Source organism: Lupinus angustifolius, chromosome LG17 (assembly GCF_001865875.1).
Source record: "Lupinus angustifolius cultivar Tanjil chromosome LG17, LupAngTanjil_v1.0, whole genome shotgun sequence".
NCBI classification, from domain to species: domain Eukaryota; kingdom Viridiplantae; phylum Streptophyta; class Magnoliopsida; order Fabales; family Fabaceae; genus Lupinus; species Lupinus angustifolius.
The window spans coordinates 7,727,437-7,739,490 of NC_032025.1; the positions used below are offsets into that span (position 1 = coordinate 7,727,437).

At 33.2% G+C, this 12,054-nt stretch overlaps 1 protein-coding gene across 1 annotated transcript; it reads right to left on the minus strand.

Annotated features, from left to right (window-relative positions):
* On the minus strand, positions 247-6,043 carry LOC109331323 (5-methyltetrahydropteroyltriglutamate--homocysteine methyltransferase-like). The gene is made up of 12 exons (XM_019565735.1): positions 5,923-6,043; positions 4,880-5,233; positions 4,700-4,787; positions 3,210-3,337; positions 2,734-3,125; positions 2,491-2,654; positions 2,161-2,241; positions 1,885-2,051; positions 1,701-1,806; positions 1,244-1,494; positions 916-1,117; positions 247-833 (listed from the first exon to the last, which is right to left on the minus strand). Exons 2-12 carry the CDS (start codon positions 5,227-5,229, stop codon positions 471-473), a joined length of 2,292 nt encoding a protein of 763 aa, XP_019421280.1. The 5' UTR covers positions 5,230-5,233; positions 5,923-6,043; the 3' UTR covers positions 247-470.

Genomic DNA, 12,054 nt, shown 5'->3' on the forward strand with positions numbered 1-12,054 from the left:
TAGTTGTGTATAAAGACTTGAGGATTTTTTTACCTACAAGTTTCATTATGCATATTCTTCATTGTGAAAATTGCTCTGGCGGCTAAATACCGCAATTTTCGAATTTGATAATGCATTCCTTTTTTGTTTGTAGAATAGCTAGATCCTTCTCTTTTCATATAAGAGCTATTGCTATTATAAGCGTATGTATTGAATGATAGAAATATGCATTTAGAAATAAAGAATTAAGATACTGAGTTATTGCACAACTGATAAAATTGCATACTAAATATTGGGACATAGCCCACAAAGATACAGACATTTGGGAAACGGAATAGTAAGGGCGAGGGGTAGAAATAAATTGCTCACAGAGCATACTAAACAACTAAATATTCCACAGTTATTGAAACAACCAAATGGAAAATTTTCCATTTTCTGTAAATCAAGAGAATCAAATACCAACTGCTGAAGCTGGACTACTTTGTGCACTTTCACTTGGCAAGTTCATTACGGATGCGTTTTGCTGCAGTGACGAGGTTTGTTAGGGCTGGCCTCACCTCTGCGTACTTGCGGGTCTTGAGACCACAATCAGGGTTTACCCACAAGATGTTTTTCTCAAGCACTGCAAGCATCTTGGTAATCCTGTCGTAAATTTCTTCAGTTGGTGGTATTCTTGGGGAGTGGATGTCATAGACACCAGGGCCAATTCCAGCACCATACTTCACTCCTTCACGGAAGACTGAAAGGAGCTTTTCATCAGAACGGGAGTTCTCGATGGTGATAACATCAGCATCCATATCAATGATTGAGTGGATGATGTCATTGAAGTGAGAGTAGCACATATGGGTGTGGATCTGTAAGTATCAAAGGTTAATATAATTGTAATGCAAATGCAGAAGGAAGAAAACATAGTAACCCAATGATTTGTAGAAATACCTGAGTGGTATCCTGAACACCGACATTGGTGATCCTGAAGGAATGCACAGACCAGTCCAAGTAGTGAGCATGCTCTGACTTCCTCAATGGTAGCCCCTCTCTCAAAGCAGCCTCGTCAATTTGGATAACATTAATGCCAGCCTTTTCAAGGTCTTCTACTTCGTTCTTGATAGCCAAAGCAATCTGGTAGCAGGTCTCAGATCTGCATATAGATTCATACACCATGTTAGAAATAAAAGTGTGATGAATATTGACAATTTTCCTATATGGCTCTACTTTTAATGTTTATTATTTTCCCATGACATTGTAAAGGGTGTTGAGTTTATACCTGGGCTGATCGTCTCTAACAAAGGACCAATTGAGGATGGTAACAGGACCAGTAAGCATTCCCTTCATTGGGCGTTTGGTCAAGCTCTGAGCTTTAGATGACCAGAAGACGGTCATTGCCTTTGGGCGGCTCACATCACCATATATGATTGGTGGCTTCACACAACGAGATCCATAGGATTGCACCCACCCATTAACGGTGAAGGCAAAGCCAGACAATTGCTCACCAAAGTACTCAACCATATCATTCCTCTGCAGTGAAAGGCATATATAATCAGTTGGAAGTGCAATTTTAGAATCAGCAATCTAATGGTAACAACAAAATATCTTGCAAGAGTATACTGCTCTTCAAAAATGAAAGCAAAGAAGGATATATTAGAAAACGTGTAACGAAAGCTATCTCTTTTTCTTTAATTCAAGAAACTAATATTTAGTAATTTTGACTAGAGCTGACTGACCTCAGGCTCCCCATGCACCAAGACATCAATATCAAGCTCTTCTTGGAGTTCAACAACTTTGCGGATCTCCTCAGTAATTGCCTTAACATACTCTTCCTCAGAGATCCTGGAGATAACAATATCATGGTGAGTAAAAGTAGGTCAAGAAAACAATGCAGAAATCAGCAGTCTTGACATTTCTTACTTTTTAGCCTTGTATTCACGGCGTACCCTCCTCAGTTCTACAGTCTGAGGGAAGGATCCAATAGTGGTGGTTGGGAGGATTGGAAGGTTAAGCTTCTTTTGTTGAGCATCCAGTCTAGCACTGACATTAGTTGCACGGCGATGGTCAGAACCCTTCAATGCAGCAGCCTGACGGGGAAAGAAAATAAGTATTAAACAATGGCCGAATAATTTTTAAAACATATCCTGTTGAACAAAATGAGCAGTTGAACAGACACAAGAAAAGATAAGCACTCACAGCCTTCTGAACAGCCTCATTAGTCACTCTTGGAGAGGACTTTCTTGTAGCCAGAGCTGCAGCATTAGCAGAGAAGAAGGCCTGAAAATGAAACCATAAAAATATTAAACCAGTTCAGGAAATTATGCAATGAAACAAACTGGAATAAAACATAAAACATGTGTTAAATTTGAAATTAGTACTTTTATCAAAACCCCTCCAATTTCACAAAACAAACTGCATTTTGTTCTCATCATTCCAATGCCACATTATTTTCAGGTAACCAACATGATCAAATTATTTTCACATATTTCTTCAAATGTGAGATGAAGTGCAAGGAATAGAGATTACCTCATCCTTGTTACCAGACAATGCATTAGCCAATGCATTTACTTCAACAACTTTTTGGGCAGCAAAAGCTAACCATGACTTGATCTCATCATCCAACTTGGTCTCATTAACAAGATCAACAGCAGTGTGAAGAAGTGAGTTGGAGGTGGACACAACAAGTTTATCTGCATACCATTAAAAATATATGTATCAAGTGACCGTATGTATCCCAAATTTCAATGAAAATCATGTTTAATGAAATACCTTTGCCGACAACGTCCTCAAGAGCCTGCAATGTACGGATAGAAGCAGCAAGATCATTTGCCCAAATGTTCCTTCCATCAACCACTCCAGCAAAGAGGTACTTTCCACTCGGAAATCCACCCTTGATCAGTTCAAGAGTCTTAGTTCCACGGACCAAATCAAATCCGTATGCAGTAACAGAACTCAAAGACGTGATGGTCTTGTATGCTTCGGCAGGGATATCAGCAAAGTAGGTCTCAATAAGAACATTCAAACCGGATAAAGTAGATGCAAGCTCTGTGTATGCATCAGTAAATGCTTGCAATTTGTGAGATTCAAGGTCCAAGACAAGTGTAGGTTCATCAAATTGAATCCATGAAGCACCAGCTGCCTTAAGATCAGCCACAACCTCCCTGTTATAGTTGTAAGCAATTTAGAAAAAACAAGAGTATATAAATGGCAAACAATTATTGCCATAAATAAGTTAAAATTCTTACTTGTAGATAGCAAGGACCTTTGGGAGGAGAGAGAGGAGAGAAAATGATTTATCAACACCCTTGGCAGGCTTGGAGAGCAACAAATATGAGACAGGGCCAATGAGGACAGGAATTGTATCAATTCCAAGCTGCAATGGAAAATAAACATTCAGTGACAATCTTTGTATTAATAAACATATTAAAAAGGCTATGGATTAAGCTTTTATCATAATCAAGGTAGTTAAAATCGAGATTTTACTTATGATCGGGAGGACAACTAAAGATCGTAAACGTAAGATCGTAACACAACTCGTAAGATTCTACAAATAAATAAATAAGTAAATATATGTATAATTGTAATTCATAAGTTATAATATTAAAGATATTCAAAATAATAAAATAGTATATGAATAACACAAATTCAAGTCATAAGGTAATACATATTATAACTCATAATAGCAAAATAGCCAACCAACTACACCAGTTCCAAGTAAAAAAAATTAGGGTTTTATAGCCACTCACTATTCATGTTTTAATCAAGTTCATGGGTTATAAAAGATATTGGGTTTCAGAATGGGTTAACAAACAGCCCATCATAATGCTTTTTTATAAATAAAAAAGTATGGTTTTCAACAAACCCATAAGTCATGATAATTAATAGCAATATAACTCAACTAAACAAATTCCAAGTAAAAATCACACTGTTCACGTTTTAATTAAATTTATGGGTTAAAAAAGACATTGGACTTAAGAGGATGGGCTAAGAGCCCATATGCATTTTAATAAATAAAAATATTAGGGTTTTCAACAAACCGGGTCGCAAATGACCCGGTTAGCGTCTTCTCTACTACCCACGACGGCAGAATAGAAGAGGCAGAGAGAGAAAGCAACGATTGTTGCAGATTGCACGATGAGAGAGAGAGAAAGTGAAGCAGAGATGGAGAGAAAGAGGTTTAGGGGTCGGTGGGCTCGTTGATTCCACCGGTTATACGCACCCACTAGACGATCACACCCAATCCCACGGAGGCGTGTCCAAGACTAAGATCAAGCACGGACTGAGGATCAAGGATCGTAAAAACGTGCGATCTCACGAGTTGGATTGCGATTTTGACTGCCATGACCATAATGACCCACACAAGAAACCTTTGGACACAACATCAGAGAACATAATAACTCTTATGTTTCAAATACTTTCTTGGCCACACTAAATGAGAAATACATAACAAAGAGCAATTTAACACAATCATTTCTAATGTGCTAGCTAGCACTTCTATTGAACCCAGACACTGATCTGATTTTTAATGTGACATACACCAATGCTTCTCAATGATATGCATCAAATATGAATGTCAAAGTGTAAATTAACGCAGTCATTTCTAACCAGCTACTAGAACCTTAGGATCTATTGAACATGGGCCCTGATCTAAAATATGATGTCACACAGCAATGCTTCTAGATGATATGAATCAAAATTGAATGCAAGTGCTTTTAGTACATAAATTAATACATACCGCCTTGGCCTCCTTGTATTCTTCAACAGCCTTATGAGAAGAATAAGTGAAGTTCACATCAGGTCCCAATTCAGGGACGATAAAGTGGCTACACCAACACACATAAGTTCAGTAATCAGATCAATACAACTATCAATCAAATCATTAAAAAAACACAACATAACATGAACCATGTCTTACTAGTTGGTGTCGAACCACTTGGTCATCTCCATGGCAGGCACAGAGGCATTACCTCTGGCCATAGAGAAGTAGGTATCAAACTCAATCTCACCGCCAGTCCAGCCATATCTGGGTGGGACAGCGCCGAGGGTGGCAGTGGCATCAAGCACCTGATCATAGTATGAGAAAGTGTTGCTAGGGATGTACTTGATCCCAACACCAGCCTGCTGCTTCCAGATGGATGCCCTGAGATCGGCGGACACCTTCTTCAAATCCTCAGCGCTGCTCTTTCCATCCCAGAAGGATTCCAAAGCGAACTTCAGCTCCCTCTTGGGGCCCACGCGCGGGTATCCAACAATATGAGATGCCATTGTTCTGTTACATCACAACAAAATCCAAATTAACATTCAAGTTTTACTTAGATTCACTTACTCTGTATTCAAATCACTTACAATCAAATCCAGTTTACCCTAGAATTTAAGCTGAACCAAACACGAACTTAAAATCTCTGTAGAATTCAAATCAGTTATAATCAAAGTGTCACTTACCAAACACTTCTCCTAAATTAATCAAAACAAAACATGCCTTAGAGGATAGCAGAATGTTACTCAACACTAGAGATAGCAAATTAAACGAAAATCAAAATTCGAGAGCAATCATTTTCACAAGATATAAAATAAGGGTTGATGATTAAAGGCATAATAGATAGAAACATTGAAATCGGAACATAAACGTTTCAGATCCAATAGATCTACGCATTACGGCAACTAAAGATAGCAGATCTATGACCACAAAACATTGATAGAGTGAAAATTACGTTTTGACAGTTATAAATCTCGTGTGACGAGAAATTGAAGTGAGTGTTAATTATGAGAGAAAGTTGGTAGAGCAGAGAATTGTGAAAATGAAAGTGAAATTTATTAAGAGAATGTAATAGAACGAAAATTAAGCTTTGGTTTGCCAGTTGAATTTTGCATAAAAGAAAGAGTAATAAGTGGAAATGTAAGCGAGTTAAATTCAAAAACCAAACAAACCGAAAGAAAGAGCGAAGACTCGTCTAGTACCTTAGAGAGTGGTGGAGAGAATGAGATGAGACCAGTTCTCTGTTGTTTCTTCGGAAGAGGTTGAAGAAGAGAACAGAAGGCGAGTGATAAGTAAAGGTTTTAGGGTTATTTATAGCCGTTTGTGAATCAGATCTGAAAATCAGGCCTCATTACATTTTCACATCACATCTAGCAAAATATAAGTATTATTATTTTAAGTGGAAAAAATAAGTAGAATATTAAAAAAAATGGATAAATACTCCTACCTACCTTCTTACCTCTTACACCTTATATACCTACCTTCTTACCTCTTACACCTTATAAGATTAAGAAGGTAATATCTTTTTTTAGTAACTGTATCAACTATCATTTATTATTTATTTTTATTATTAATTAAAGTTTAATGATGATTAAAAATGAATAATAAATGATAATAACAATGTAAAAAACTCGTCGGTGGATACATCTTTTTCTCTAAGATTTATTGTCTATGAACTATATTCATTTATTAAGAGTAGAGTAAATTGCACTAACACCCTCTGAGTTTTAGCGAAATTACACAAATCATCCCTCACTTTTCTACATGTACACAAACCCCCTAATTTTTGTGTTTTCGTTATACTGACCACCTCTGGATGGGAAATAAGAGTAATTTTTGAACAAAAATGTGATAAATGCAATTAAGTTAAACAAAACATGGTATATTGTGGAGACAAGTCTAAATAATATATAAGTTGATACCTCTTTATTATTTTTGGTTCGTTACGATATAGTATAAGAGCAATTTAAACAATATCTCTTTAGAATTGTTGATGCATTTTGTAACAAAAAATAATAAAGATACATTGATTTGTATATTATTTGGATTTTTCCTCACAATATACCATGTTTTGTTTAACTTAATTGCATTTATCACCTTTTTTTTAAGATTACACTTATTTTTCATGCAGTGATGATTAGTGTAATGAAAGTATAAAAAACTATGGGAGGTTTGTGTAGGTGTAGAAAAGTGGGGATGGTTTGTATAATTTCACTCAAACTCATCGGGTTTCACTCTAATTAACTCTTAAGAGTGAATACACATTATTTGTAGTCTCTCATGTTTTCACTTTTACCATCATGACAAATTGAAAAACTCAAAAAAAAAATTTAAATGTATGTCAAATTAGTCATTTTTATAGTTAAGTTAGTCTCTATTAGATATTGTAAAATATGCTAAAATAACAAAATTGGTAAATGTTTGAAATTTTTGGAAACCATGAAAGACCAAACTAGCAAGGTAAAAAACATGATAAAACACCGACTAGGATTCAGCTCAAGCTGGAAAATAGATTTTTTTGGTATTACCAAAGTATCCTTACCTTTTTGGGTAAAGAACTAATCCATTTCTGGGTTCATGACTGCTCCTTCCAACAAGTGTCACTCATAGCAATCAAACATTCGGCATAAGAGATTTAATAAGACCTTACACCACTAAACGAACGTCTTGTTGGTAAGTGGAAAATAAATTGAATAATTTTATCCTGGCCAAGCTTTACCAACTTATTATTCTTTATAAAAATAAATGATATATAAAAGAGAAAATAAAAAATATTTCATAAAAAATATAAAGTATCTTGTAAAAAAGGAAACAAAATTTGACTCATAAATATAACTTAAGGAAATCTTATTGTTTGATAGAAGCAATAGTTACCTATAGTGTCCTTGAACTTGTGAGAAAATGGCTGGGTTGTAGGTTTATGAAAGACCTGCGTTTATTTTTTATTAAAAAGGTTTTGATTTGATGTGCACTTTCAGGGTTGGTGGAATTACAAAGTCAAGCAAGTACTTTCTTTAAGCATAGTGAACGGTGAAAACAATTTAAGTCGTAATTAGCCATTAGATATGATCTACGATATATTAGACGATATTAGTTTTTTTTATAATTAATATGGTAGACTTATGCTTCTCAAAAAACATATATTTAATTTAATAGGTCAGATGAATTTCTTAAAAAGTCTATTAATCCTAATAAATTAACGTAAATAATTTTATTATATATTTATATTAATTAACTTATATAATATATACATAAAAAAAAATGTGATACACAACTTGATATTGAGAATTTGAAAAATTAAATTTGTCAATTAAAACTAGTCTATTAGTCTATCTAAAAGCAAACTTACTAACAAATTTAAAAGTAAATAAAAAATTAAACAAACAAATCAAACTTACATTATAATATCTTAAACAATGTTACAATATGAAAAATACGGAATTTATCAGGACATAGTAATATACAAATGTTAAGTATTACAACTTATAAACTCTCAAATTCTTTTTTCTTACTCTTAACTTAATTTTCTCAAGAAAATATATTACAAAGAAATTAAGGTGTAATGTTATGCAAATAAATTTTTTATACAAGAAGTATTTTTGCAAAGATTATATGCACTTGTATTTTCTCCAATTCTTTTATCTATATTGTATATATTCTCTTGAGGTTATCCTTCCTTTTATAAAGAGTTCCATCTTTTCCACAGAATGTTTTAATGGTCTTCAGAGTGTCTATTTGTAATGATCATTAAATGCATTGGTTCTTTTAATGTGGATATTGGAAAGGAAGTTATTGCATGAATCTATAGTGTATTAAGCCATGTTGAGTACACATTAAATATTGTTGTGCCCTTGATTTTTTTTGGTTACACGAATTTTCGAAGTTGCCACTACCGCCCATTAAAACATAGAAAATTCTATTTGAAGTCAAATTTGGATAAAAAAGTCTTTAAATTAGATATTTAGATTTGGGAGTCGATTACAGATCAAAGAATGTATCAACCTCAATTCACTCATACTAAGATGATACCCTCACTCATTGCATTAATTTTTATAGTCTTCTTTGTTTAAATAATTTATTTTTAAAAGGAAAAATATTTTTTTTATATTTTTTGTTGCGTCTTATAGGATCATGCTCCTACATATCCTTATAAATAATAGGAGATTAAGACTATTGTTCTTTTGTAGAAAGTGGTTTATTGGTTTGATTTATTTTTACTTTTAGTGATGATTAATTTTAACTTGCTATCTCTATGTAAATGAGCATAGTACAACCCTAATGTCTCATATGTGGAGATGACAAAATGGACCTCCTACTCATTTTGCTTATGTTCACAAATGTCCGCAAAAATTTAAGTGGTCGTGAGCATGACCATGTTATTTTAATAGACAAATTTTAATGTTCTGCCCGTTTTGAAACAGACTAATGGAATAATGGGCATGACATTCTTCAATAATAATAAAAAAAATCCATATAATAATATAAAAAGAAATTAAATAAAGTTGTTGAAGATAAAATATTAATTTTGTTTTGATATTTTATATGAAGTTGAAGAAATCATATTAGATTATAATTTTCAGTATTAAAAATCACATTATATCATAATTTATTTGAAATTTTCTTATTTCTCATTAAATTATGTCCGCGAGCTGCCTGCATTGCAATTAAAAATGCCCGCGGGCTTGGCAAGCAAATAGGCAAGACGAAACAGATAAATAGGTGAAATTTTCATGCCCTACCCATAAAAAATGCAGGCTATATAAGCATACCCACATACATTACTCATTTTGCCATCTATACTCATATTGCATCATATATTAAGGGAAATCTTAATTAAAATTTCATCTTTTTATTAATACTCATCAATTTCAAGGAAGTGAAATGCAACATTAATGTTTGATACACTCAATATCTTAAAGTTGTGGTAAATAAGACTTTTTTACTATCAAATCCTTTTATTTATTACTTTAGACATTTCGTCTTACGCTTAAATAGACACTTATTGGATTAAAATTGGTTAACAGAAAAAATAATTTTATATATTTAATTAAAAGAAAAACGTACGTATTGAAAATCATTTACAATTTTATTTTTTATTACCCAGAAGTTTCCCCTTATGTTATACTATTTTTATTTTTAGTAGATTCTGGCTATCAATTATTATGTTACCATTTATTATTAAAAAAATGCCAAAAGCTCCTTAGCTGTTACTGTTATACTTTAAGAGAAAAAGATGTATACACTGACAGTGTAAGAGTTTTTTACACCATCATTGTATCATCCAACATTCATTTTCAATCATTATTGACTTTTCAAAAAAAATTATCCAAATAAACTATAGATGATACACTGACTGTGTATACATCTTTACACTATCAGTATATAGATTTAATACTCATACTTTAATAATATAGTTGATATGAATTTGATTACTTTATTTTTATCTATTGCTTCATAGAAAATGGATATACGAATGAGAGTATTAAAAGAGAACTTCATACTTGCACTATGCCCAACAATGATCCAGAAAGCTAGGTAAGGAAGCAATTAATATCCTTGAAATATGAAATCTAAGGGCTACCAACTATAGTCAAAATATCTTACATGCACGGAAGACAACGGAAGACAGGGATTTGTTATAGTAGATAGAAGCAGGACGGTTGGACCGACGACTATACAAACTGGTTAGACACAAACTCGAGTTGAATCTGAGCATCCTATGGTGTTGGCCGCTAAAATATTTTAGTGTTGTAACGTCTCGAAAATTACTTTATAAACATTGTGATTGAAATGAATTTTTTTTTAAATATATCATTAAAAAATATTTTACTTATATTAATTTCTTTTTCGACACATCACGTTCTTAGTAATATAAATTGTAGAAAATCAATAACGCTTACCTAACGATAATTAAAAATGATACAATATTTTCCTTAATAATTTTTTATTAATAATTAGACTTGACTCTGCAACACGTATAACGAGGTGTTGCTTGGTCAAGTAAAATGTCAGTACAAAATACAAGGTAAAATCTAATCATCACCCAACTGAAGCTATACAAAATAGGCTGAATTCTTCAGCACTACCAAAGTACCCTACACAGATACCCTAACCCAAAAAGCAAAAAGGAAAAGGAAATAACTCCTATATGAAAGTGTAAAGTGTCAAGGATAGCACTAACATGCCTTTGCCTATGTTTTGATGAAGACAAAGTTCTAACAAAGCTTGAAGATGACTCAACAATCAACATGTCTTATGCTCATTTGGTCATATCTAGACTAGGTGTAAATTGAGTCTACAATCTAGGCAGTCTGAGATGTGTGCTATAGTAAGTAGATCTAAGTAGTTTGGGATGTGTGCCTTAGTAAATGAGTATATGTTAGGTGAACCTGTGTGACATATCATATCATATTCATATCATATTCATGTGACATATCATCTAGTTAATTGTATGTTTATGCATCTATCATACATGTTATATGTGCATATTAGGCATAATATAATTGGTAAAACATGTATATATATTGTGCATAACATATGAGAAGTTTACCATTTGAAACATATGCATAAATGTTCCAGTTAATCGATTAACGTGATAACTTAATCGATTAACGCAACTGCTTTTCTTTTAAATGTGTGTTTTCTGTTTGAACTGAATTCTGTGTCATTCTGTTGCCCCATTAATCGATTAAAGAGAAGCCTTAATCGATTAACTAGTCTGTTACTTGTTATAACTGAAATCTGTTTTAACTATTTAATTGTTTAACTGTTTTGCAACGAATGTAACCGTCTATTCTCTATGCTATAAATACAAGGGATTGTTCAGAGAACCACAACATTGCATTATATTGTATAGGGCTGTTTAGAGAGCATATTTGCGTACTTGTTTTTACTGATTTTTGCAAGAGAGATTGCATGCGGGAGAAGAGAGATTATGCTGTTATATACTTACTGTTTTTGCATAATTATGTATCCATTCTTATCTTGCTCACATGCTCATAGATTAGATATTGTTAGAGAGAAATTATCTGTATACTGGTATTGATTAACTCATTTGAATCTTGATGGCTTAAGTGGTTAGTAAAACGGTTAATCTTTGAGTCTTTATCTTGTCATATTTTAAGCATTATTGTGCTTAGTATACCTTGCTGTTTAACGTGTTTTTGTGTAGTCTGGATTTTTCTCTTGGTGTTTGATCACCATAGAGATTGAGGTTCTTCACCAAGGCTAGGAGGTCTTGATTTGAGGATAAGAATCTTGGCTGAGGCTAGTTAGCAAGAAAGGTTTTCTCAGAGGCGAAGGGTAGAGTCAAACCAAGGATTTAGAGGTCCTAG

Excerpts from the sequence above, each read along its gene's own strand:
- LOC109331323 (XM_019565735.1), bottom strand. The coding sequence starts at position 5,229 with ATGGCATCTCATATTGTTGGATACCCGCGCGTGGGCCCCAAGAGGGAG. Across the intron at positions 3,126-3,209 it reads AAGGTCCTTGCTATCTACAA|GGAGGTTGTGGCTGATCTTA; the intron begins GTAAGAATTTTA and ends CAACTATAACAG. Across the intron at positions 1,807-1,884 it reads CGTGAATACAAGGCTAAAAA|GATCTCTGAGGAAGAGTATG; the intron begins GTAAGAAATGTC and ends TGTTATCTCCAG.